The 27,454-nt window shown below is 45.0% G+C and overlaps 2 protein-coding genes across 3 annotated transcripts in view; one reads left to right on the top strand and one right to left on the bottom strand.

Annotated features, from left to right (window-relative positions):
- Window positions 1-2,577: 2,577 nt before the first annotated feature.
- LOC109880900 (protein transport protein Sec23B) lies at window positions 2,578-14,785 on the bottom strand. The gene is made up of 17 exons (XM_031831795.1): window positions 14,597-14,785; window positions 12,967-13,192; window positions 12,556-12,613; window positions 12,235-12,321; window positions 11,538-11,774; window positions 10,632-10,859; window positions 9,166-9,324; window positions 8,113-8,228; window positions 7,621-7,825; window positions 7,320-7,409; window positions 7,080-7,186; window positions 6,604-6,757; window positions 6,136-6,213; window positions 5,208-5,369; window positions 4,634-4,720; window positions 3,976-4,197; window positions 2,578-3,685 (listed from the first exon to the last, which is right to left on the bottom strand). Exons 2-17 carry the CDS (start codon window positions 13,185-13,187, stop codon window positions 3,596-3,598), a joined length of 2,301 nt encoding a protein of 766 aa, XP_031687655.1. The 5' UTR covers window positions 13,188-13,192; window positions 14,597-14,785; the 3' UTR covers window positions 2,578-3,595.
- Window positions 14,786-15,075: 290 nt separating this feature from the next.
- The window catches only part of LOC109880909 (coiled-coil domain-containing protein 85A-like), a 38,883-nt gene continuing 26,504 nt past the window's right edge, over window positions 15,076-27,454 (top strand). The window contains exons 1-2 of one of the 2 annotated variants that reach the window (XM_031831789.1): window positions 15,076-15,825; window positions 16,998-18,171. In XM_031831789.1, the coding sequence (XP_031687649.1) occupies window positions 15,589-15,825; window positions 16,998-18,171 (1,411 nt within the window). In that variant the 5' untranslated portion in view covers window positions 15,076-15,588. The remainder of the gene's footprint in view (window positions 15,826-16,997; window positions 18,172-27,454) is intronic. The other variant, XM_031831782.1, reaches the window with a different exon arrangement.

The raw sequence follows: 27,454 nt of genomic DNA, 5'->3' as shown, positions 1-27,454 counted from the left end.
CATCTTTTGGATCCACCAGCCCTGCCTTTATTTTTAAAGCACATGCGCTTCCAAAGAGGTAAGAGGAGCAACATCGTAAGCACGGATATGATATGTATCCCAAATGGCACCCTACTCCCTACATAGCCCTATGGGTCCTGGTCAAAAGCAGTGCGCGATATAGGGAATAGATTGCCCTTTGGTTCACAGCCATAAACATGGGGCTTCACTTGTGTTTGGAGGCTGGTGACTTCCGTTTGAAGCTGATAGACGGAGGGGAATTAGTCTCTCAACAGATAGAGACTAAGGATTAGTATAATCTGCACTTTACAGACCCTCGAAATCAAACTGTCTGACCGGGTGTGCAGGGCGCTTTAGAATCAGCTTCTAGAACAGTGTTCGTTTGTCACGGGCTGATTGTTGAGTTCAAATCAAATTGTATTAGTCACATGCGCCAAATACAACAGGTGTAGAACTTACAGTGAAATGCTTAGTTACAAGCCCCTAACCAACAATGCTTTAAGATGTTAAGAAAAAAATTGAAAATAAAAGTAACAAATAATTCAACAGCAGCAGTAAAATAACAAGCAATGCTATTTTTTATTTATCTGTTATTTTATCAGGTAAGTTGACTGAGAACACGTTCTCATTTGCAGCAACGACCTGGGGAATAGTTACAGGGGAGAGGAGGGGGATGAATGAGCCAATTGTAAACTGGGGATTATTAGGTGACCGTGATGGTTTGAGGGCCAGATTGAGAATTTAGCCAGGACACCGGGGTTGACACCCCTACTCTTACAATAAGTGCCATGGGATCTTTAATGACCTCAGTCAGGACACCCACTTAACGTTACATCCGAAAAACAGCACCCTACACAGGGCAGCGTCCCCAATCACTGCCCTGTGGTATTGGATTTTTTTTTTTTTTTTAGACGAGAGGAAAGAGTGCCTCCTACTGGCCCTACAACATCACTTCCAGCAGCATCTGGTCTCCCATCCAGGAACTGACCAGGACCAAACCTGCTTAGCTTCATAAGCAAGCCAGCAGTGGTATACAGGGTGGTATGCTGCTATACTGGTACAGAGGGTACCAGTACAGAGTCAATGTGCGGAGGCACCGGTTAGTTGAGGTAATATGTACATGTAGATAGAGTTAACTATGGATTGATTTTAATCAGAGGGTAGCAGCAGCGTAAAAGAGGGGACTGTGTATCCCTTCAGGAGTCTTATGGCTTGGGGGTAGAAGCTGTTTAAGAAGCCTCTTGGACCTCTTGGTACCGCTTGCTGTGTGGTAGCAGAGTACAGTCTATTGACTAGGGTGGCTGGAGTCTTTGACAATTTTTAGGGCCTTCTTCTGACACCAGAGGTCCTGGATGGCAGGAAGCTTGGCCCCAGTGTTGCACTGGGCCGTACGCATTACCCTCTGTAGAGCCTTGCGGTCGGAGGCCGAGCAGTTGCCATACCAGGCAGTGATGCAACCAGTCAGGATGCTCTCGATGGTGCAGCTGTAGAACCTTCTGGAGGATCTGAGGACCCATTCCAAATCTTTTTAGTTTCCTTAGGGGGGGATAGGCTTTGTCGTGCCCTCTTCACAACTGTCTTAGTGTGTTTGGACCATGCTAGTTTGTTGTGGACAACAAGGAACTTGAAGCTCTCAAACTGAACCACTACAGCCCCGTCAATGAGAATGGGGGCGTACTCAGTCCTCCTTTTCCTGTAGTCCACAATCACCTCCTTTGATCACATTGAGGGAGAGGTTGTTGTCCTGGCACCACATGACCAGGTTTCTGACCTCCTCCCTAGACTCTCATCGTTGTCGGTGATCAGTTGTGTTTTGATGGGATTGTGTATGGGGTTTTAATGTGCTGTGGGACATCGGGTGTGAGAGTGGAAATTGCAATGTTTAAAAAAAAAATGTTTTTGTGCCAGTTATTTTTCCAATATTGAATGCAGATCCATATTGCTCACTGTCCAGTGAAGCGACTGATTTGATCAAGTCCCTTTGAAGTAAATTACCAGGCTCCTGAGTGGCGCAGCAGTCTAAAGCACTGCATCTTAGTGCAAGAGGCGTCACTACAGTCCCTGGTTTGAATCCAGGCTATATCACATCTGGCTGCGATTGGGATTCCCATTGGGTGGCAGGGGTTGGCCGTCATTGTAAATAAGAATTTGTTCTTAACTTGCCTAGTTAAATAAAAAAGTATAAAATAAATAAATACAAAATGAGGATGAGATGAACTAGCCAGACCATTAAGACCGGATACCAGGAAACATAGTCGATACAGGAATCAGGGGTCAGCTACACCATGAACCAGACAGCTGCCCTTTGACCCCTAGCTTATCTGTGTGAATGAGGATGTTCTCACCATAGAGGGTCCATGTCATAAACCCTCGAAGTTCCAGAATGCTACTATTCTAATTATATGGTTCACACTTCCACTAAAGTCATACTTTTTTTTTTTTATATGGTGTCCGTCTACACAGACCAGAGAAATGGAAGGATGAATGATTCTCTGGTATTGCTGATCTATTTGACACATGTATATGACATAGAAACCCACACAAAAACAAGAATGAGGGAAACATAAAATACATAGCTGGTGAATAAGGTTGTCTTGACACTTTATATGCATAGCATTGAGAAACAAATCAGTCAGACTAAATCAAATCAATTCCTTTCCCTTTTTTTTTGTTACAGTAAGTACAAGTGTTAACATCAGGAACAGACTAGAGTAGGCGAGTCAAAGAACAGTGATGAGGGGTTTCGGGGTAAGTAGTACAAAATGCCAGATGGTGCGAAAACGGATATGTGGAAAATGTAGTCAGTTGACTAGACTATGTAAAGGATGTGTTAGAAAAGAAAGAGGTTTTGTTTAATACAATAACATTTTTCATTGAACTTTAGTCTTTCTGTATTCACAAGGAAAACAGTAGCACTACGAGGATAGATTGACAGTTTAATCAGAACATTATTTAAATGATTTATTATTTAGGGGAAATTTTATGGAAAAAATAAACTATAGGACGTTATCAAGAACATAAAAATATTTAAAGTGTCTCGAGCAGCAATCATTGACCAAACTACTACAGTAGCTACATGCCTTACCACAGACAGACAAACAAGGAAACCAATTCTAATCATTAGCAAAATTATTATTATAAAGGTGAAATGGAATGTAAGAACTGTGATAAATATCTGAGGATGCCTGGTCCCAGATCTGTTTGTGCTGTATGAGCCAACTCCTACGGTCATTGTCAAGGCATGAAAAACTGATCTGGAACCAGGCTACAACTGAGGTGCAGTAAGGCTTTTCCAGTGTGGGGGAGAAGTTCATGTCAATCACAATTTTAGGGAAGCAAAGTTCCAGAAACTTAAAGCAGGAATGATAATAACTTAGAGGATTTGAAACCTTCATAGGTCATATGTGAGGAAAGGAAATGTTACTAGGTCCCTGTATTAATACAGGAATGTCTCTCTCTTTCCTTCTCATCCCTCTCTCCTTTCACGTCCTTCACTTTGGTAGCCTCGTCAACCAGACGTATCGTGAAGTGAAATATAACGGTGGGCATATCGGTCTGGTCACGAGGCGATCACTTTGGTCCCGGGACTGGGAAATTAAGTGGCGCTCGACACGGCCAGCTTCTTCAAGTGGTCCATGAACACCTGTAGACTGACGTCGTCTGTGAGGATGGGGGCGCCGGTCTCCTAGAGAATGAGAAGAGACAGAAATGTGATGAGTATGGTGAAAACACTAGAGTAAAGCTGCTGTCAGTTGGATCAGATTCAAAATGGCCAGCGGAATAGAGAGAGACGGTGGTACATGAAGCTCTACCACTCGTAAGACTAGAATTATTTTAAGAAAAATACAATTGACTCCCCATGATGAAACTCCAACCTTAACATCACCTATTTCCAAATCAAGTCCACAGCTGTTATTGTACATAAAAACTGGTTCTCAGTTTACGTTTTGAAGAATGAATTGAACATTGTATTACCTGTCCCCAGGAGTAGAGGTTGTTGTGTGTCTGGGAGGGGTTGACCTTGGACAGGAGGAAGCGGGCCTGGGACCCTCCGTGCTCTGTGTCGATGTACCGGGGCATGGGGAAGCGGGTCTGCAGGATCTCCTGGGCGTCATCCACGGGTGCTACCAGTAGATGCTTGAAGTTCTCGTACTCCGGCTGCTCCTGGTAACCCGCCTTACGCCACTGGGCGATGGTCTGGTGGAGAGAGAGATACAACAGGGTTATAGTCATGGTAGGATGTGTTTTGGTGTTAGTTGTATAGGCCAGGGTTATTGTCATGGTAGGATGTTGTGTGTTGGTGTTAGTTGTGCCAGCTAATCTCTTTTTTGTCATTTGTGAGAAATTTCTAACATGTTGAGAATAGAAAATGATAGGACATAGTGAATCTACTAATATGTATCCCATTTCTTCAAACCCATCACATCAGGCAGGTACACACACGTCTTGTTTCTTGTTGTAATATTGATAGTGATTTACATGGTTGTTTATGCTCTACACGATGATGTTCAGTTTGAGATGCTAGGAAATAATAAATTATTATTATTATTATTATAGTACAGTATTGGTGTTCCAGCTACTAATAACTAGCATTAGATCACCAGCGCCATTGTTTTACAGCGTGACCTCTCACCTCTCCATGGTAGATGACCAGCTGGAAGAAGGTGTCCATGAGGAGGATCCTGTCTGGGAGAATACTTCCACTGTCCAGGAGAACAGGCTGTAGAACAGACAGACACAACAGGATAAGTCTCACATCCATTTTTTTTTTTTTGACAGAGAAAGGTAGTGTGGAACTCATTGAGCATGTGAATATTTGACTAAACTAATTTGCCCTTAGGGAAATGTGACCTAATTATCTAATATATAGACTGGTTTTATAACATCAGAGTAGATTGGAAAACAAATAACTAAGAAAGTTGATTATAATTCAATTCAATATTTGATTGGCCACATACACATTTTGCAGATGTTACTGCAGGTGCAGCGAAATGCTTATGTTTCTAGCTCCAACAGTGCAGTAATACCTAACAATACATACAAATGCTGAAAATTTAAATTAAGAAATAACTTTTTTTTAATATATATTTTTTTAAATAGTGCAAAGTTTCCTAGGAGCTAGAAACTGGTCGACCATGTCTTTCGGCGCCATCTAGCACACTACTATAGATAGAGTGTGTGTCCATAGTATTTGGTAGGAGTCTGACCTCTGGTGGTCCGTGGAACGAGTAAGAGTACAGGATGGGCTGGATCATGATGAGAGACTGGGTCAGGTTCTGGCAGACAAAGTGGTGTCTATAGTAGGAACACTCATCTGGGCTGTTGTTGAACACCTGCAGGAACGGCGACCGCCGCAGGTGGAACATAAACTAGAGGGAGGACAGAGACATTATTCTAACGATTATAATGAAATATGCTTTAAAAAAAAATGTTTTTATTAAAAATATTATCGAATTATATATATATTTTTATATTTGGGATATTGCATCATCAAATGTTCCTGTCCATATCCCACTGAGGTCAACTAAACTAAGTGGAAGTTATGAGTTGTGATTATCTGTGCAATGGGAATATTTAAGATGAATAAAGTTAACGTTCAGTTTAGAGTGATTAACACAATGTATAGATTTATATATTTTCCACTTCTGTAATAAACATGATTTTTTTCAGTGTTCTGTTTGTGACACTCAGGTTGATGGCCACTAGACACAGTGCTGTGTGTTATGGATTAAACTCCTGTCTGTTGACAGTGATTGACTCCAGACTGGAGGTACAAGGACACACTATTGTGTGATTCTGTAGCAACTGACAAAGTCACTGCCTTTTTGGTTCAACGTCATACAAGCCTCTGGTGTGAGTTGTCAGACAAGGCCAATTACACAGTTCTCGGCTTCTGTGCTGGGTGGTGTTAGGATACAGCCGTTGACTACTTTTTCATGTACATATATCCCATTTGACATAAATATGATTTTTTGCTAAAGTTAGAGGTAAGCATTATTACTCAAGTAATAATTCAGATCTCGACGAGCTAGTCAAATCTATTCCAGTTCTACTCTATTAGAAGGACTTGTATTGAACGGCTCTCATTAAATAGCTCATATAGTTCCAGAGTGTACCACTAGGTGTCAGTCTTACCTGTGGGTAGAGTGAGAGAGACTCCGAGAGCTTGAAGGAGGTGGGGTCGTCTTTGTTGAACTGACCGAATTTCTGACACTGTAACCAAGGAGACAAGACAAACGTCAGCGTCTTGAACTAAGGCATCAACACATACCTTAGGACTTCAGTCAAGTGCTGTTACTTTAGTTTAGGTATACAACACAACTTCCAAAACGTCATAGAGGGATTTAAACTGTCAACGAATTAGTATTCGCGTCATACTGCTTCACATTCCAGGCAACTCCTTTCTACATTCTTCTATAATGAATAAGAACAAGGAGACACAAGAATACAAAGGATTCTTCTATCCACAATCACCCACAAGTCCTACATACATTCAGCTATGTGTAGAACAACAAGCAACTCTCTTGGAATAGCCAAGGTGGGACCAATGCCCAATGACATTACAAAGCCTGTCACACATTGGTCAGCCTAGCTGTCACTCACCAGGCGAATGAGCTGTCTGTCCAGCCAGCGCAGGACGTCCGGCCCCTCTTCCGACTCGGCCCTGAACACGCCCAGCCTGGCCATGATGACCGCCGACGCCTCCTGGTCGAAGGATGACTCAATGTGCTGGATCTGGGACTGGGCGTCGGCCCAACTGGATGGAGGGAGAAAGAAGGAGTGGACAGGTTAGGGGCAGGGCGAGACTGACGCACATGTGCGTAAGCACAAATTTAGGCTGCACGTCCCCTTCCAGTCATTTAACAGGATAGGGCGAATGTCAACATCCTCATTTGTACAGCCAATATTGACTTTGTGGTAACTCACTGCTTAAAGACAATGTGAGAAATGCGACGTGTCCAAAATGCAGAGTCTTGCATATATATATATCAGTTCAGTCACACTTCAGTCAAGAACGATGTCGCAGTTCTGCAAACCCACTTCCTATTTACTGATTGAAAGCGAGAGAGAAGACTTACTTCCTGGCGACGGTGGTAACCCTGATCCTCCTCTGGGTGTTGGAGTGTTGGTACTGGGTGACAAACTGGACCGCTCCTCTACCACCCTGAGGGATTGGGGCGTTGTGCTGCACAGAGAAAATAACTACAATAGTTAGGATAGGAGTACATTTAATATTGCTAAACATCCTGTTGTTTGAATACTAAAAACCACGTCCTAAGTAATCACTGAGGTGTTTGATCAAAGGGAAGTGTGTTCACCTGATTGACGACCTCGAAGTACAAGACCAACGTCGTGGAGGGACTGAGACTGCAGATTTTCCACTGCGTTGTTCCTCCAACACCGACCTCCTGTAACAGAGACAAAGGGCCATTGAAGTCAATGAAAAACAGCTTCCCAATTCACTTCCAGTGGGGAAAATGCCATTAGAATATAAGGTTCAACAATTCCCGTAAAACATTCCTGAAATTCTGGAAAAGCTGGGAATTTAGGGACCGTTTCTAGATTTTTAAAATATTTTTTAAACCCTATTTGGATTCTGTATGGGCCTGAAAGACTCACGTTCTCTGATATACACGGCCCCTTAGCGTTGAGGGAGACACAGGGCCCGATGGCCCCCGATACCTTCAGCTCCCTGGACGTGCTGACTTCCAGCGTGCCTCCGAAGGCCATGCGGAACTCTCCGTTGTGGTCCTTACTGAACACCCTCTGGAAGGTCTGCTTGAACAGAGAGGTGTTGAAGGAGTCGCCCATCGCTATGTGACCTCTGAGAGGACGGAAACCGCGAGGGGAAAAAAACATGAATATTCAGCAGCATAATTAGAATATAAATACAAAACGAAAAGTCAATGAGCTAGTGAGGATGAAGTCTCTGGAAAAGTCATTCTATCGAATGTAGAGGAATTGTACAAAAGGTATTTCTTATTCAGATCAAATAAAGCTTCAGTAGACAGTTCTCAAATCACCAGGGACATGAGGGATTCAGCACAACTAGGGGAATCAGGTGAAGACAGGATACAGGTCAGGCGTAGGTCGTCTGAGACTGGTACTAACCCAGTGAGGTTGGATAAACATTTCATCTCTAGAAGTCCGGTCTGATCCAAGGCACAGGCGTAGATGTCAATACTGTGGCCGTTGACTGCCGCACGGTTCGCCAAGGCGTCGTAGTACTGAATAAAACAAAACAAGGGAACCGTTTGCAACATATACAAACAGTGCTGGGAAGCACCTTGAGAACTCTTTGGAGCATCGGTGTCCATGAACATACCTCAACAGAAGAGGTATGGAGAGAGAAGAGAGCGCAAACTTGAGCAAAATATTTGACACATCGTGAGAGCTTGACGTGAAAGAAAATAATTAAGCTAAACTACATTAAGACAAAAATCTCTTTTAAGTTGTTTCATCCATCTTAGCTCTAAAAACTAGCGTAGTCTTAAAGATGGAATCCGCAGTGGAGGGAAGCCACTAGCCGCCACAACACCATTGTTATTAGTTTTTGTTGCCGCGCTAACGAGTGTCGCGCAGAATGGTAAAACAAAATTGCACCAGTGGAGGCTGCAAAAGGGAGGACGGCTCATAATAATGTCTGGAATAGAGAGAAGGGAATGGCATCAAACACATAGAAACCATTTGTTGATGTATTTGATACCATTCTACCTATAAAGTTCCAGCCATTACCACGAGCCCGTCCTCCCCAATTAAGGTGCCACCAACCTCCTGTGAATTGCACCACGTATTGTGTTCTATCGTGCGTGCAATGACATCCGAGAAAAATACGTGTTCGTTGTTTCCAGTAACTTCTGTTGTTGTTGTAATATCGCAGAAGGACGCGGCAGTTCCACCAATTAAGGATTCCAGGTTTAACTCTTAAAAACTAGCCCACTAAGGACAAACAGCGACAAAACAACAACTTTTACAAGATATAACCAACCCACATACAAGTTCTCTTTTTCAGTGTCCATATACAACATGGACAATAAAACTTCCATTCTCCGCTATCCATTCTCCGCTATCCATTCTGCGCTATCCATTCTGCGCTATCCATTCTGCGCTATCCATTCTGCGCTATCCATTCTGCGCTATCCATTCTGTTATTCTTGGACTGACCTTGGTGGCTTTCTTCAGATGCCGTGCGTTGTCCTTGGTGATGTCATGCCAGGAGCGGATGGGGGTCTTGAGTTCGTCTCCCACCACCATCCCGGGGCCCTGGGTGGGGGGTCCGCCCATGAACATCATCACACGGGCCCCTGTGTTGGGAAACGTACCCTGGGGGTGGAAAGACGGTGGCTATGGTCAGTATGGTCAGGATTTTATTTATTTATTTGATTAATTCAACCATAAACATGGCATTTCTGACTGAGATGTGACTGCCAACACAGAAGCTGCCATTAGGTTATTGAGGTCTGATTTAACTGTAGTATGATATAAATGAATGTATTGGGAATCTCCAGGTGAACAATAACGACAGCAATCTAAATCCCGTCGGTTTTAAGAAGTTGGAACAGGGAGACACCTCCAGAACAGATGCAGAGAAAATGTCTTTCTGTAACCCATCCATTCTAATGTCACAGCACCAATGTTCTGTAAAAACCCGCTGAGAGGCTTGTAGGAAGTTACAACCTCAGCCGCTACGGAATCACAGTGTCACAGGACACATTAACAATCAGTGTCCTGTGTCCTTGTACCTCCACCGTCAACAGATATGACAACGATCCAGAACATTCACTATCAAGTCTAGTGACCGCCAACCCGTACACAAATGACCGTCCCAAACAGAAACACTACATGAAGGGAAACCATACGCTAAGCATTGTGTTAATTACTCTTCACTAAATTATTTCCCCATTACAGTGACATCAAGTGATTTGACTGTGAAATTGTATGCAAATGCACCCTCAGGCACCGTAAGGATTCACCAAACTACCGATATTCCTTCAAGAAACTCATTCCTATTAAGTAACCATACAGACCAGGACCCGGTTTCCAAACAGCACCTTAAGGGGAAGTTCATCGTTAGAACCATCAGAATGGATGAAGCTAAGACTTCAGATGTTTTTCTCTAATCATGACATTATCAGTAGACATCAGCACCAGAGGACCGGACAGCAGGGAACACAGCTGTTCTAACACGTACCTACAGCATGTTAGTTGTGTTACTGGAGAGAGGAAGAGAGTATAGTGGAGAGAGAAAGAAATAAGGCAAAAAGAAAGAAGCTGACCTTTGACCTCAGAAAGTATGAGTGGTACTATTGGCAGACCTAACTGAAGAGATAATGTCTGTGTGTGTGTGTGTGTGTGTGTGTGTGTGTGTGTGTGTGTGTGTGTGTGAGAGAGTGAGAGAGAAGAAGTTTGTCAAAGGTTAGTTGAAACCTGTGACATGTCAGAGAGGGTAAGGTTCAGTTTAGTTTTGAAGGGAAGTTGTCTATGTTGACGACATAGAATCAGGTTATTGGTACACCGCACAAAATGTGTACATAGTGTGTGTGTGTGTAAGTGTGTGTGTGTAAGTGTATGCGTGTAAGTGTGTGTGTGTGTAAGTGTGTGTGTATGCACGCTTATGTAACTGTTCTTACCTCCAGCAGGCCCACGGCGATGGACAGTGCTATTCCAGTAGACCGCAGTGGTCTCTTCCCCTGTGGTACAGGCCAGGGATCTCTCTGCAACTCTCCCAACAGGTCTGTCAGGTTCATGTCTACCTTATGGACCGGCTGCAGGAACCGACAGGTGACGGCTGGATCCTGAGGGGCCGCGGGACGACCTTGAGGCCCAGATGCCGATGGGTTCGTCAGGCCTAGCATCTCCTGAAAGAGAGAAAGAGAGCTATGAGTTCTCATGGACTTTCAACAATGGTATTGTGGAAAGTTTATCTTGGCCTGACCAGTCTCTTGACTGTATTCTATATTAGCCTAACGCTCTGACTGTACACAATATCATATACAACACTGTATTTCAAAGTACCTCTGACAATGTTTTTGAATATTACATGACAGACTAAGGGAATGTTCCCTGTCGGCTGTATAGGACTAACGCTCTGTTTCTGGGTGGTAGGACCCTAGGGCTTTTAATCTGTATGAAACACTACCCCTGCAGTGGCATAGACCCATTCTTTGTCATTCAGAACCATTCCAAAGAGCCAATCATATCTTCTTATCCTATCTTGTGACACCTGGCTGTCTTTGACCTGTATCCTGTCCCCATTTTACTGTTTTAATGTCATTTAATTTCCAATTGATACAAGGACACCTAGACATGATCATATGACAAACGACCACAACAAAGATCCTATTCTATTTCTATGGACAAAGCAGACTTTGACCTAGATCAGAGGTCTCAAACATACGGCCCTCGGGCCAAATGCGGCCCGCGGTTGTCGTCATATTACAGTCATCTTAGTACAACTAATCCAGATCTTTTCCCAAAACTAATGAATACATTTTCAAGACTACTTGCCTTCCTGTATGTAACAGTTACTGACTAACCTGGATCTGTTTGGAGGAAAGCTCCTTGGTTCCTCTGAACACATAGCTCTTTGCAATGCCCTCGCAGCTCAGCTCGTGGACCTGCACCATGCGTCCGAAGGTGATGAGGCCGACCAGGGCGTTGGGAGGCAGCAGGGACAGGGACATCTGCAGGGACTCCTTCAGGGCCTGCAGGTCCTCCTCCTCCAGACACGTGTCCACCACGTACAGGAAGATGAGGGGGTTCGGGGGGCCGCGCTACATTGGTGGCAGAGACGGGATTGGAGATGTTATTTCACAGAAACAAAGTGCTGAGGTCTTTAGTTTTGAGTTGACATGGTTTTTCTATGTTGCATTGTTTTGAGTTCTTGGGATGGTGTCACATGACATGTGATACACTTTGAGGTCAGGTGACTTTTGTAACCCGATGTCACTTTGTAAATTGACAACGTCCATTACAATTAACAGCAAAGACAAAGAATGTCTAAAGAAATGATCAACTTAAAAGTGATGGTAATGTCATGTGGTGTGCACATTTTCCAGTACATTCTTTGTGGCTGGTAACTCAACTTGAGGATTAAAGAAACATTCATATTTGATGAAGCAATTCTGTGGGTTGAGACGTACAACTACAAAGCCAGGCCGCGTGTACAGAACATAGTGTCTGTGTGCAAAGTTCAGAGTTCAGAGATCTCTATGTGGAACTGTACGTGTTTACCTGCACTATGTACTCAATGGTTGAGAACTGTGGCATGAGCTCAGCCGGCTGGTTTACGTCCGAGATGCCGGCGTATGACGGGGGGAACTGTGAAGGAGAGAACGAGAATACAAAAGTGGTTAGCTTCACCTGCTAGAGGAATGTAGACAGGCCACTTGAAAGATATTCCTATATGACTAGTATAAACACAGGAATGTATGTAGTCCGCCTACAGATATGACTATTATTATAGGTCTAAATGGTACATTATGCGCCTCGGTATTCTATGGTGGAATAGTGTTTGGTCCGACAGCTCAGTTTAATCCATTGTGGTGTACTCACTGGGTTTCTTTGGAAGCAGAAGTTGCACGCCCATATTTTGGCTCTGTAGTCAACTTGGCTACAAAGGGGGGGGGGGGGGGGGAAAGACAGAGCTACTTGGATACAGTGTACAGCAGTCAAACAAACCTGTCACCTAGCCAGAGGCTTTCCCTGAGTGATTGTAGCTACACCTAAGCATTCCTAAAGATATTAAAAACTTAGTTGATGATCCCTTTCTTCTCCTACTCTTCCCTTCACCCGAGACGTAAGTTCCCAGAAGAATAAAAAGCTGAAGTTGAAAACAAAGAGATGCCAGGTAAGTCGTTGGACATAGCTTAGCTTTTAGCTAAGTGCTTGTAAAAACGTCAACAAGCAACAATTAAAAACACCCACTAAACAACAACATTCACCTCCACTCCTAAAAATACTCACCATAGCGGGTTTAGTACAGCCTTGCAGTTGGCCCTGCTACAGAGGACTGGTTCGTACTGCACCGGTGGCAGGTCTGGCCTCTCCTTGAGTGGGGTGAAGAGGCAGGAGACAGGCACTACCAGCCGGGTAGCTTCCAGCCTGCTCGAGGGCCACAGGTTCCAACTAAAACGCACGCCGTCCCGATCCTCATTCTGTTGGATAAACTCCTGGTATGTCGCCATGGCAACTTCAATGAGAAAGAAAGTGAAGAGATTCTTAATAAACTTGTCTGGTTAAATAAAGAAACAGAGAGAGAAGTTAGTCCGATAGCTAAACTAGCTCTAGCTAAGGGCAGGTGGTCGGTCTTAGCTTCTCCGAGAGCTGTTTGAGTCTGGAGTTCGGTGTGAACTAACGCTCACTTTTCAATCTTTCCATGGCTTTGTTCCAAGTTCATAGGTGGAGGCCTATGTGGAATATGGATGACGATGGTGTTCGTCATCAAAACCTGTTTGGCATGTTTTGATACTTAAGAATCCCTGGGCTAATTCTGAATCCTACATAAATGTTGGTCACACCTATTTCAACTACGTAACATTTCAGTGACGAGTGAGACTTGGGCTTATAGGCCTCGATAGGTATGAACGGCAGTAACCAGATGTCTTAGATTTCTATAGCTTTGGAAGTCCTGTATATATATATATTTTTTATCTGATCTTATCTAGATTGTCTGACGGTGGCATTGGAACGTCTGAAAAGAAAAGGGGACATTTTGAGTTCAATGGAAAAGCATTAAAGCTGCAATTTGGTAAAAATACAGGCATGTCACATGATTGCACAAAACACAGGGTTATGGAATGTTATGGAACGTTTCCTTGTAAAGCAATTCTATGTTATGGAACAGACCACCAACACTTGAAGGTCTTCTGACACACTTATCAAGACAGAACTGTCTGTTCCAAACCATAGTTCACTTCAGCTATCTAATTCAGATATGAACCAAAATGAACGCGCACCTCTCCACTCTCTCATTCAGGGGAACCCTCCGCGTCAAACAGCTCTACCAGGTGATTGACAGCTGGCCTACAGGACCCTTCACTCGAAGTAGCATCGATCCATTGATTACACAACTGAGTGCTTACATGGACAGACTAGCTGTGTCTTCTAGCTATGCTATATACTGGCCCATCTTAGCTATTACTGGCCATTACTAGGAACCAAATGATGATCATCTTGGCAACATTTAACTACAAGCATGTTGTAGTAGTTAAATGGTTAGACAGGTATCACGAATCACATTTTAGGATCTCGTCCCTGGTAGAGATGCCTTCCTGAAAGGAGGCGGATGCTAGTAACAGCAACAAGCTAGTTAGCGACAGGTTCTAGTTGACGTTAGCTAGAAAAATCGAAATCTTAGGTAACGTTAGCTAACGTCAGTTAGCATTTAATCAAATTCCGGGAGTGTTTCTAATGTAAACTTGATATAAAACACGATCATGCAAGTTATGTTAACGCTACATGTTAACTAGGCTAGCCTTGCTAACGGACTAACCCAGCCTTTAGTCGGCTTTTTTTCTGGACGAACGCAAACAGAATGGCCTAGCTAGACACTTTTCATCAAATTGATGCAGGCAGATCAGACGGAGAACCATACCTTTTATACAGATCCGGTTGGAAATCCAGACGAAGGTAAATAAATATTATACTGTAATAAATCGGATCAGCATTTAGGTGACAAATACCGATGCGCAAACAGAATGAGAGAGCGAAGAACCTGAGTGGGCAACTCCCGGCCGGTGGTCCTCTACTTCAGTAGAATGACGTGTTACTACATTTTCTGCCTCTCGTGTCCATGACGTGGGATACAAGCACGCACACGAGGATCATGGGAAATGATGTCCTGAATTTATTATAGGCCCATAAAAAAAGATGACGAAATGCTGTAGCCCATGGCTTTTGATCTGTAGATGGCGCTGGGTACCAAAGCATACCCATCACCCCCGCATCATTTGATGGAGACACTTGGATGGAGAGAGAGAGAGAGAGAGAGAGAGACAGAGAGAGAGAGAGAGAGAGAGAGAGAGAGAGAGAGAGAGAGAGAGAGAGAGAGAGAGAGAGAGAGAGAGAGAGAGAGAGAGAGAGAGAGAGAGAAGGTTCTGCTAGTCACTGCAGACACGGTCTCTCCCTCTATTCACGCGCAGTGCACATGCCTGGCGATGCTACAGCGGTTCCTCCTCCCTTATGTATTGGACTGTACAGCTACAAGAGGCGGGAGATGCGCATCAGCAACCCGCTACCCGCCGAAGCTCCCTTCACTTCAGGACGGAAGAGACTAAATGTGGATGCATTCAGGTGCAAACTTGCATGAACTAAAAAATAGTCCATGCCGGGGTTTCGGGATGTTAGATAGCTGCACGTAGCCTTTTCTAGGGCTATATTTCACTGTTGGACGAGGGATTCGGCGGCGTCCTCAGCTGTTGCATTTGGGGGCTGAAGTGTCAGGCAACTATGCGATTTGATTTCGAACGGTAATTCCGGATCAGTTTGACTTGTGCGGCTGATGCGAGCGGAGGTTGACTGTCAGTGCCCTCTGAGTTGTATTTCAAGCCTGTTGTCGCCGGTATTCCCGACAACGGAACCGTAGGGATGGAAAAAGCTAGTCAGCCACAGCTTTCGCTGTCCATAACAAAGAGTGAAAGTCCAGCGGAGGACATCTCAAATATACAGGACGAGGACCTTCTCAAGTGGACCAAAGAGGATTTGGTGCGGCGGCTCCGGCGGTCTGAAACCGATAAAATGAGCGTGATACTGGACCACAGCAATCTGATCCGCGAGGTCAATCGCAGCCTCCAGCTACACTTGAACGAAATAAGAGGGCTGAAGGTGAGGAATGGGCGCGCATGGCATTTCTAAAAAGATGAGATCATAGTTAACGGCGGGGAGGCCGCACTGGCGCACCTGAGCGCGCACAGCATGAGAGAGTGTTCGGGGTTGAGTTTGCGCGTTCTTTAAAGGGCGCCGCTGTCCACACGATGAAATGGAGGCAGGATGTATATAAGTTCATTTCATTTGACAAGATCTCTCTCCCTCTCCCTGTGCATGTATCTGTGAGCGTGCATGAGCCTACTTGTGTGTGCATCCTTCATCTTCCATCAGAAAGCATAGTGAGAGGGCATCTGGGCTGAATGTCAAGCATCATCATTCTTCTCTCTTTCTCACTCACTCACCTGTTGTCTTTAGTCTCCATCTCCTTTGCAAGAGCTTTGGTGTGTAGGCCTGTGGCACAACCTTGATGCTTGCTCTTGGAATATCATCAACAAAATTCTACTAGGCTACAAGAGTAAAGCTATTTAACCCAGAATACTCATTAAACTCCCCAAATATATGACTTCTCTCTCCCAAATCATATTTGGTGCAGTGTAACTAGCAATAATAATCCTGGCATAATCTTATTATTTCTCCAAGCTACATAAACTTGATTTAACATCCTACTCCGATACTCTGGGATTCATTAAAATGAGATAGGAGCGACTGAGATGAAGCACATGGGGATGGAGGAAGGATCCTTGGCTGCTTCAGAGAGCAGGCCCAAAAGGCCCAGCCCGAAGCACCATGGTACCTAATTAAACTACACGTGCTGGAGGGTCTGAGGTGTATGTTATTATGGATAATTGGGGGAGGTGGAGAACTTTGGGCAAATATGCCGTCATGTTGCAAATGAGAGAGAGAGCGGTATGTTCTGGCCTGGTGCTTTGCTTGCCCTCCCTCCCTGGCTCCCTCTCTCAGCTCACTCACGGCCTATTTGCCCTCTACCACTCTTACATCCAACATTTTCACATCCATATTTATGTGATACAGAGGTTTATGAGCAGCTGATTTTCATTTTTATTTGACTCTGTCTTTGATTGACATGATATTAAAGTGAGGTTTCCTCGAATAAGAGATTTCTACCCCAGTAGGACCTAGATAAGAGGGAATGAATAAAATAGCACTAATGAACACTTCTCACCTCTCTTTCTCCACTCCACTCCTCTCATCCCCTCTCCTCTCCTCAGGACATCAACCAGAAACTGCAGGAGGACAACCGGGAGCTGAGGGACCTGTGTTGCTTCCTGGATGACGACCGTCAGAAGGGCAAGCGGGTGTCCAGGGAGTGGCAGCGACTGGGGCGCTACAGCGCCTCCATCATGAGGAAGGAGGTGACGTTGTACCTTCAGAAGCTCAAGGAGCTGGAGTTGCGGCAGGACGAGGTGGTCCGGGAGAACCTGGATCTCAAAGAACTCTGTTTGTTACTCGATGAGGAGAAAGGTGGAGGAGGAGGAGGTGGTGGAGGGGTGGGGGTTGTTGGTGTAGGAGGAGGAGGAGGAGGGGGGGGGGGTTGTGTGGTGGGGGTGGCAGGAGGGTGTAGGAATTCTATCGATAGCCAGAGTAGTTTGTTGCTGGTCCCCGGGACAGGGTTGTTGATGAGGGACGTGGGGGATGGGAGTAGTACGTCTAGCGCGGGGAGCGCCGACAGCTCCGATCACCCCCACCACAAGCAGCTCCACCTGGTTACACACGCCGGTAGCCTCGGGGGCGGTGGAACTGGGAGCCCGGAGCATCTCCAAAAGCCCCGGGCTGGCAGTGTGAGTGGAGAACGTGAGATCCCCTCCAGCCCTGAACCTCCTCACCCCCAGGGCAGGCACCGTAGCACCAGCCTGGAGTATCCCTACGCCATGCCCCAGCTCTGCCGGCCCCGCTGCGGCTCCATCTCGGTGCCCGACCACACCCATAGCGCCCGTTCCATGCGGGGGCTCAGCCCCGAGAAGTACGGCCGCAACGTGGGACGCCGGAGCCCCGAGTCCCAGCACCCATCCACCAAGCACCACCACCTCCACAGCTCCGACCTGCTTCTCTCCCAGAAACAGCAGCACCTCCTTGGGTCGGGTCAGGGCGGCAGCGCCGGGGAGCTCTACCAGAGGCACCACAGGGGGAGCATCGGGGGCGGTAGCTGCTGTGGAAGCCCCGAGCCCAGACAGGCACATCTAGGGTTGGGGACGCCAGAGCACCAGCACCATGAGAAGGGCTGTGTGATGTCGGCCGGGGGCAGTCCAGAGACTCACAGGCACCAGTATAGTGGGAGTCCAGACCACATGAAGTTCGGCAGCCCTGGGAGAGAGGTACAGAAGAGACCGGCCACCGCTGAAGAGTTGTCACCGCATCACAGGAGCATCTACAACGGCATGAACGGTAGGTGTTATAAGACTGTTATAAGGCGAGTATAAGAATACAGGGGTTAATTGAGATTTGAAAGAAGTACTCATTCATATACAAACAGTACACACACACACACACACACACACACACACACACAGAGAGACAGACAGACAGACAGACAGACAGACAGACAGACAGACAGACAGGCAGGCAGGCAGGCAGACAGACAGACAGACAGGCAGGCAGACAGGCAGGCAGACAGACAGACAGACAGACAGACAGACAGACAGACAGACAGACAGACAGACAGACAGACAGGCAGGCAGGCAGGCAGGCAGACAGGCAGGCAGGCAGACAGACAGACAGACAGACAGACAGACAGACAGACAGACAGACAGACAGACAGACAGACAGACAGACAGACAGACAGACAGACAGACAGGCAGGCAGGCAGGCAGGCAGGCAGACAGACAGGCAGGCAGGCAGGCAGGCAGGCAGGCAGGCAGGCAGGCAGGCAGAGACAGACAGACAGACAGACAGACAGACAGACAGACAGACAGACAGACAGACAGACAGACAGACAGACAGACAACAGTCCCCCCAAACACATACCAGGGAAGTACTGTAATCTGAAATTCAGGAAGTAAACTGAAATTGCAATTAAAGAATTGAATAAAGGGCATTTATTTTCAATGACTTTTCAATAAATGAAAAACTAGAAAGATATATTAGAAAGATAGAACTAGAAAGATATATATATTTCACAAGGTTTTACATTTCTGAATTTTAAATTGAAATCGCTTCCTGAATTGACTGGTTTCAATTTAAATGGATTCAACTCTGACACATACAGACCCTTATATGTTGACTGTACAAAACATTAAGAACACCTGCTCTTTCCGTTACATACAATAGACTGACCAGGTGAATCCAGTTGAATGCTATGATCCCTTATTGATGTCACTTGTTATATCCACTTTACCAGTGGATTCATCAGTGTAGATGAAGGAGAGGAGACAGGTTAAATAAGGTTTTTTAAACCTTGAAACAACTGAGACATGAATTGTGTACTGTATGTGTGTCATTCAGAGGATAAATGGGAAACACAAAATATTTAAATGCATTTGAACAGGGTATGGTAAAAGATGCCAGACACACCGGTTTGTGTCAAGAACTGCAATGCTGCATCCTAATGGAACACTTTCAATACCTTGTAGAGTCCATGGCCTGACAAATTGAGACTGTTCTGTTTGCAAAGGGGACCCCCTTTGCAGACACAATGTTACGAAGGTGTTCCTAATGTTTATTATACTCAGTGTACATTTCACATCACATATACCTCTGTAGACAGTCAATGCCAAAGACATCTACATTTTTCATTAGCTATGTGGCACATAAAAGTAATTTAAAAAAAAAGTTTGCTCAGAGAAATAGAGACAGAGAACAAGAAAGAGATTGAGAGATGTATGGAACTGATGTAATTAAATGAGAAAAACTGACAAGAACTCCCCGTTGCCGTGATTAGAATCCATTAGATGTGTATCACCATATCTCTGGAGGTATTGGATGGGAACTGAAGGGTGCTGGGAATAGAGGCTTGATAAGAATGAGGTTGAATGAAGCTTGGATCTTTCTAATGGAATCCAAGGCGGCTCCAAATCAACTGCACTTAAAGTGCACACTGAGGTGCAGGGTATAGTGTAGTCAGACGTTCTCCTAATAAGTCATTCCCCTAACTTCCCCTCCCACCTCCTTTGCCGCCTCCACTTCAACCGTTCCACTAACATACTTCCTCGTTCTTCCAAATCTGCGGGGGGTTTCCACCCATCTCGTTGGGAGAGCCGCAGGTCTTAGGGTGTCAGGGAGAGAATATCAAAGTACCCCCCTTGGCTGGTGTTTGGATACCCCACGGAGGCTGATGATGGTGATTTCTCTAGCTGAGGTAAAAGTGCTGAGTGGCTCTGCTTGGCGGAGAGAGGAAGGTAGGGATGAAGAGGACAGAGAGGGGTAGCGAGAGAGAGAGAGAAAGGGGAGAGAGAGAAGCCACAGGACATTTTCCGCAAGGTGAAATATTTGCCTTACTTTGCAATATAGAGCAAAACATATAGAACCGTAGCATACATATTATCTACATCTGAGTACAACTAACCACTGTCCCCAGAATAGGCTAATAGCTAGTAGTAGTTTCCTACACATTTTTACCTTACTTTACAATATTTTTATATTTTTTATTTATTTCACCTTTATTTAACCAGGTAGGCAAGTTGAGAACAAGTTCTCATTTACAATTGCGACCTGGCCAAGATAAAGCAAAGCAGTTCGACACATACAACGACACAGAGATACACATGGAGTAAAACAAACATACAGTCAATAATACAGTATAAACAAGTCTATATACAATGTGAGCAAGTGAGGTGAGATAAGGGAGGTAAAGGAAAAAAAAGGCCATGGTGGCAAAGTAAATACAATATAGCAAATAAAACACTGGAATGGTAGATTTGCAGTGGAAGAATGTGCAAAGTAGAAATAAAAATAATGGGGTGCAAAGGAGCAAAATAAATAAATAAATAAAATAAATACAGTAGGGAAAGAGGTAGTTGTTTGGGCTAAATTATAGGTGGTCTATGTACAGGTGCAGTAATCTGTGAGCTGCTCTGACAGTTGGTGCTTAAAGCTAGTGAGGGAGATAAGTGTTTCCAGTTTCAGAGATTTTTGTAGTTCGTTCCAGTCATTGGCAGCAGAGAACTGGAAGGAGAGGCGGCCAAAGAAATAATTTGTTTTGGGGGTGACCAGAGAGATATACCTGCTGGAGCGCGTACTACAGGTGGGTGATGCTATGGTGACCAGCGAGCTGAGATAAGGGGGGGACTTTACCTTGCATGGTCTTGTAGATGACATGGAGCCAGTGGGTTTGACGACGAGTATGAAGTGAGGGCCAGCCAACGAGAGCGTACAGGTCGCAATGGTGGGTAGTATATGGGGCTTTGGTGACAAAACGGATTGCACTGTGATAGACTGCATCCATGTTGAGTAGTGTATTGGAGGCTATTTTGTAAATGACATCGCCGAAGTCGAGGATTGGAAGGATGGTCAGTTTTACAAGGGTATGTTTGGCAGCATGAGTGAAGGATGCTTTGTTGCGAAATAGGAAGCCAATTCTAGATTTAACTTTGGATTGGAGATGTTTGATGTGGGTCTGGAAGGAGAGTTTACAGTCTAACCAGACACCTAGGTATTAGTAGTTGTAGTAGTTGTAGTAGTAGTAGTTGTAGCGGAAGCAGCAGCAGTAGTAGTAGCAGTAGTAGTAGCAGTAGCAGCAGCAGTAGTGGTAGTAGTAGCAGCAGTAGTAGTAGTAGTAGTAGTAGTAGTAGTAGTAGTAGTAGTAGTAGTAGTAGCAGTAGTACTAGTAGTAGTAGTAGTAGCAGTAGTAGTAGTTGTAGCGGAAGCAGCAGCAGTAGTAGTAGCAGTAGCAGCAGCGTAGTAGTAGTAGTACTGCTGCTGCTGCTACTGCTACTACTACTGCTGCTGCTTCCGCTACAACAACTACTACTAACCTGAGGACCACAGTATACCCACTCCACTACTAGTAATAGTAGTAGTAGTAGTAGTAGTAGTAGTAGAAGAAGTAGTAGTAGTAGTAGTAGTAGTAGTAGTAGTAGTAGTAGTAGTAGTAGCAGTATTGTACACCCCAGGAGGTTGGTGGCACCTTAATTGTGGAGGACAGGCTCATGGTAATTGTGGGAGCGGTATCAGTGTAATGGTATCAAATACATCAAACACATGGTTTCCATCTAATCCTCTCCGTTCCAGCCATTATTATGAGCTGTCCTCCCCTCAGCAGCCTCCACTGTTCTACACATCCTCCACTGGTTTTGAACGGTCATTTGTCTTACTTTGTAATGTGGAGCAAGAACATATAACCATATTGTCTAGATTAGATTCATATGACTTCCCCAATAGGCATTTTAGGCAGGCTAGCTAATAGTAGTGTAGAATGTTTTCTACTCATTTAGAATCCTCCATGGATTTTGAAGGATTAGGTTTAAAGCACAACTTTGAATTGGATTATGTGTTTGGATAGTATTAGCTGACTGCAGTTGGGCACTCAGTAGTACAGTATGCTCTGTGTGTGTGTCTGTGTGTTTCTGTGCGTGTGTGTGTCTGTGTCTTTGTGTGGACAGATGCGGTAGCTGTGTACAGAATATTACCACCACTTCAGTCTTAGTGACAGCGAGAGTCCGGTCATTTGTCACTGTCTGTCCCCAGGTCATTGTCTGAGGACCACAGTATACCCCACTAACCTGAGGACCACTGTGTGGACAGATGCGGTAGCTGTGTACAGAATATTACCACCACTTCAGTCTTAGTGACAGCGAGAGTCCGGTCATTTGTCACTGTCTGTCCCCAGGTCATTGTCTGAGGACCACAGTATACCCCACTAACCTGAGGACCACAGTATACCCACTGACCTGAGGGCCACAGTATACCGACTAACCTGATGACCACAGTATACCCACTAACCTGAGGACCACAGTATACCCACTGACCTGAGGGCTACAGTATACCCACTAACCTGAGGACCACAGTATACCCACTGACCTGAGGGCTACAGTATACCGACTAACCTGATGACCACAGTATACCCACTAACCTGAGGACCACAGTATACCCACTGACCTGAGGACCACAGTATACCCACTGACCTGATGACCACAGTATACCCACTGACCTGAGGACCACAGTATACCCACTGACCTGAGGGCTACAGTATACCGACTAACCTGATGACCACAGTATACCCACTAACCTGAGGACCACAGTATACCCACTGACCTGAGGACCACAGTATACCCACTGACCTGATGACCACAGTATACCCACTAACCTGAGGACCACAGTATACCCACTAACCTGAGGACCACAGTATACCCACTGACCTGAGGACCACAGTATACCCACTGACCTGATGACCACAATATACCCACTAACCTGATGACCACAGTATGTATACCCACTGACCTGAGGACCACAGTATACCCACTGAACTGAGGGCTACAGTATACCGACTAACCTGAGGACCACAGTATACCGACTAACCTGAGGACCACAGTATACCGACTAACCTGAGGACCACAGTATACCCACTAACCTGAGGACCACAGTATACCCACTAACCTGAGGACCACAGTATACCGACTAACCTGAGGACCACAGTATACCGACTAACCTGAGGACCACAGTATACCCACTGACCTGAGGGCTACAGTATACCCACTAACCTGAGGACCACAGTATACCCACTAACCTGAGGACCACAGTATACCGACTAACCTGAGGACCACAGTATACCCTGTAACCTGAGGACCACAGTATACCCACTAACCTGAGGACCACAGTATACCCACTAACCTGATGACCACAGTATACCCACTGACCTGAGGACCACAGTATACCCACTGACCTGAGGGCTACAGTATACCGACTAACCTGATGATCACAGTATACCCACTAACCAGAGGACCACAGTATACCCACTGACCTGAGGACCACAGTATACCCACTGACCTGATGACCACAGTATACCCACTGACCTGAGGACCACAGTATACCCACTAACCTGAGGACCACAGTATACCCACTGACCTGATGACCACAGTATACCCACTAATCTGATGACCACAGTATACCCACTGACCTGAGGACCACAGTATACCCACTGACCTGAGGGCTACAGTATACCGACTAACCTGCGGACCACAGTATACCGACTAACCTGAGGACCACAGTATACCCACTAACCTGAGGACCACAGTATACCCACTAACCTGAGGACCACAGTATACCGACTAACCTGAGGACCACAGTATACCCACTAACCTGAGGACCACAGTATACCGACTAACCTGAGGACCACAGTATACCCACTAACCTGAGGACCACAGTATACCCACTGACCTGAGGACCACAGTATACCCACTGACCTCAGAGCCACAGTGACTCCTATATAATAATGTTTGTTTCTGTCCATCGTTTTTTCACCTCCTGTTCATGGAGACTTTACCATAGTCATACAATCAAGAGTTTTGTGTTGCTCCTGAGGGACAGTCATTTTCTGCATGTCACCTCTTCTCTTCATAATGAACAGTAGCCTAGGCTCTATATTCACTCCACATTCAGAAAATGAAATGTATATATATATATATATATACGATGGTTACTCTGAAACTCAACCCTGAGGTGGTCTATGACTAGTACCTCCTGACCATGTGATCTGGTCAGGACACACTCTGTGCCAGGTTATACGGGCCTGGGAATGAACTATAACTAAGATCTCTTGTGTTTTTACACATGATGATGTTTATTGTCATGAGTCTTGTCATGAGATTTCCCCTTAAATAGGCCAGCTGCAAAGTCAATATTGGCTATATTGTGAAAAGTTATGAAAACAAAAATTTGCTTTTTGGTCGTAATTTTAAGGTTAGGGTTATGCATTAGGGTTAGCAGTGTGGATAAGGTTATGGTTAGGCTTAAAATCAGATTTTATGACTTCATGGCTGTGCCAGCTAGTGACCACTGTGCAGAACTGCCTCTAGAACAATATTCATGACGAATTACGTTAACCTGCTGTTTTTACGGTGCTCTTTAAATGCCACTCACAATACTACCTCTGAAAATCTATCTGTAATGGAAGGCTTTCTGAAACACCTTTTTTGCAACACTACAAAGGATGGGTTGGAAAAGTCTAGATAGTAACGGCTGGCTTTAGAGATAGCAGAGGATTGGGAGCAGTGTTAGAGCCTCATTATGTTCATGTACGTCTCTTCCCGCTGCCTAAAAACACAGAACAAACCTTTTTGGAGGGTGGAATTAATCGTGTGTATGTGTTAATGTATGTGTGTTCTGTGATGACGTGGTGTCCTCCAGCCTGAGTGTGTGTGTGTGTGCGGTTTTGTGACGATTGAGTGGTGTACTCCAGCCTGCCTCGTCGCCATGGGATTATCCTCTAAGCGGTTTCCACAACATTATTATTTGTTTATTTTTTTAAGTGTGTGTGTGTGTGTACCCGGCCTCCGCTGCCATAATCCACACACTCACGCATGTGCATGGGCAAACACACACACTCATGTAGACACGCACACACACACGTTACAACAAGCCAACCGGCCATGCAAACAAACGGTGAAAGTCTAACTGCAATCCCATTTAAATTGTGGAATCTGGGCTGGGTGAAATCGCAAATGAAAACACAACAGGCGTTGACCTAGACAGCTCTTTTAATGCTCTCATCTGTTGTTGCTTATTTTAGGACATTGTCTAAATCACAGCCAGCCGCTGTTGTGTGTGTGTGTGTGTGTGTGTGTGTGTGTGTGTGTGTGTGCATATGTGTGTGTGCATGTGTGTGTGTTTACAGTGTCAAAAAAATTAATCCTCACAAAAACAAGCAGGTTCTTACTAGTGCCTATTAAAATGAGATTGATGCCCCAACCTTCCTTTATTTGTGTTGTCACAACATTGTCAAATGGTAGTGTCATTATAAACAACCTTCTCACAACCAAGGGGTGAATATTATTTATAGATCAGAGCATTGGAATGATAATTCAATTCAGTGATATAGTAGTCAATCATCAACCTGGGTTGTATTTGCTACTCACCAACCAGGCGAAAAATAGGTGAAAAAGGGAGGGACAACCTGAATTTGTCCAATAGGAATCTTGGTTTTGTTTTCTGTTGCAAAACCTTTTGTTACGGTGTATCCTAATGAATTACGAGCCTGATGTAGCCTACCACCAGACATCTCAGACAGAATGACTTTGCAGTATCACATTCAGTATGTGGATTGACATGCAGCATAGGATAGTGCTGGCGGGGCTTCTCCATCCATTTAAGGACAGATAAGTCTGCGGCTAAATCGTGTTTTCTGCCTTGGTAATCACATGTTCTGGATATTGGCTTAAGCTGCTCAGATGATCAGGAGAAAAAGGCTGTGGGAGAAACGGGTTACAGTGGATGCATCCAAAATAGCACCCTCTTCCCTATATAGTGCCCAATGGGCCCTGAGTAGATGTAGACCTTAAAGTGAAATGCTTACTTACAAGCCCTTTAACCAACAATTCAGTTTTAAGAAAATCCCCCCAAAAGTAAGAGATAAGAATAACAAATAATTAAAGAGCAGCAGTAAATAACAATAGAGGGGCTCTATATACAGGGGGTACCGGTACAGAGTCAATGTGTCAATGTCCGGGGGCACTGGTGTCGAGGTAATTGAGGTACTTATGTACATGCAGGTAGAGTTATTAAAGTGGCTATGCATAGATAATAACAGAGAGTAGTAGCAGTGTGGGGGGGGGGGGCAATGCAAGTATTCTGGGTAGCCATTTGATTAGCTGTTCAGGAATCTTATGGCCTAGAGGTAGAAGCTGTTTAGAAGCCTCTAGGACCTAGACTTGGCGCTCAGGTACCGCTTGCATTGCGGTATCAGAGAGAACAGTCTATGACTAGGGTGGCTGGAGGCTTTGACAATTTTTAGGGCCTTCCTCTGACACCGCCTGGTATAGATGTCCTATTTAATTTATTTATTTTATTTCACGTTTATTTAACCAGGTAGGCTAGTTGTCCTGAAGTTCTCATTTGCAACTGCGACCTGGCCAAGATAAAGCGTAGCAATTCGACACATACAATAACACAGAGTTACACATGGAATAAACAAAACAGTCAATAATACAGTAGAACAAAAGAAAACAAAAAGTCTATATACAGTGAGTGCAAATGAGGTAAGATAAGGAAATAAATAGGCCATGGTGGCGAAGTAATTACAATATAGCAATTAAACACTGGAATGGTCGGCAGAAGATTGGCAGAAGATGAATGTGCAGGTAGAGATACTGGGGTGCAAAGGAGCAAGCTAAATAAATAAATACAGTATGGGGATGAGGTAGGTAGATATATGGGCTGTTTACAGATGGGCTATGTACAGGTGCAGTGATCTGTAAGCTGCTCTGACAGCGGGTGCTTAAAGCTAGTGAGGGAGATGTGAGTCTCCAGCTTCAGAGATTTTTGCAATTCGTTCCAGTCATGGGCAGCAGAGAACTGGAAGGAAAGACGACCAAAGGAGGAATTGGCTTTGGGGGTGACCAGTGAGATATATCTGCTGGAGCGCGTGCTACGAGTGGGTGGCAGGAAGCTTTGCCCCGGTGATGTACTGGGCCGTACGCACTACCCTCTGTAGTGCCTTGCGATCGGAGGCCGAGCAGTTGTCACAGCAGGCAGTGATGCAACCCGTCAGGATGCTCTCGATGGTGCAGCTGTAAAACAT

This window comes from Oncorhynchus kisutch, linkage group LG1 (assembly GCF_002021735.2).
Source record: "Oncorhynchus kisutch isolate 150728-3 linkage group LG1, Okis_V2, whole genome shotgun sequence".
Lineage (NCBI taxonomy): Eukaryota > Metazoa > Chordata > Actinopteri > Salmoniformes > Salmonidae > Oncorhynchus > Oncorhynchus kisutch.
This window is presented reverse-complemented; position numbering and strand designations above follow the sequence as displayed.

Coding starts and splice junctions, on each gene's coding strand:
- LOC109880900 (XM_031831795.1), bottom strand. CDS start 13,187: ATGGCGACATACCAGGAGTTTATCCAACAGAATGAGGATCGGGACGGC. Junction 12,614..12,966: donor GCTGTACTAAACCCGCTATG/GTGAGTATTTTT, acceptor CCCCCTTTGTAG/CCAAGTTGACTACAGAGCCA. Junction 4,198..4,633: donor TGGTCATCTACCATGGAGAG/GTGAGAGGTCAC, acceptor TCTCTCCACCAG/ACCATCGCCCAGTGGCGTAA.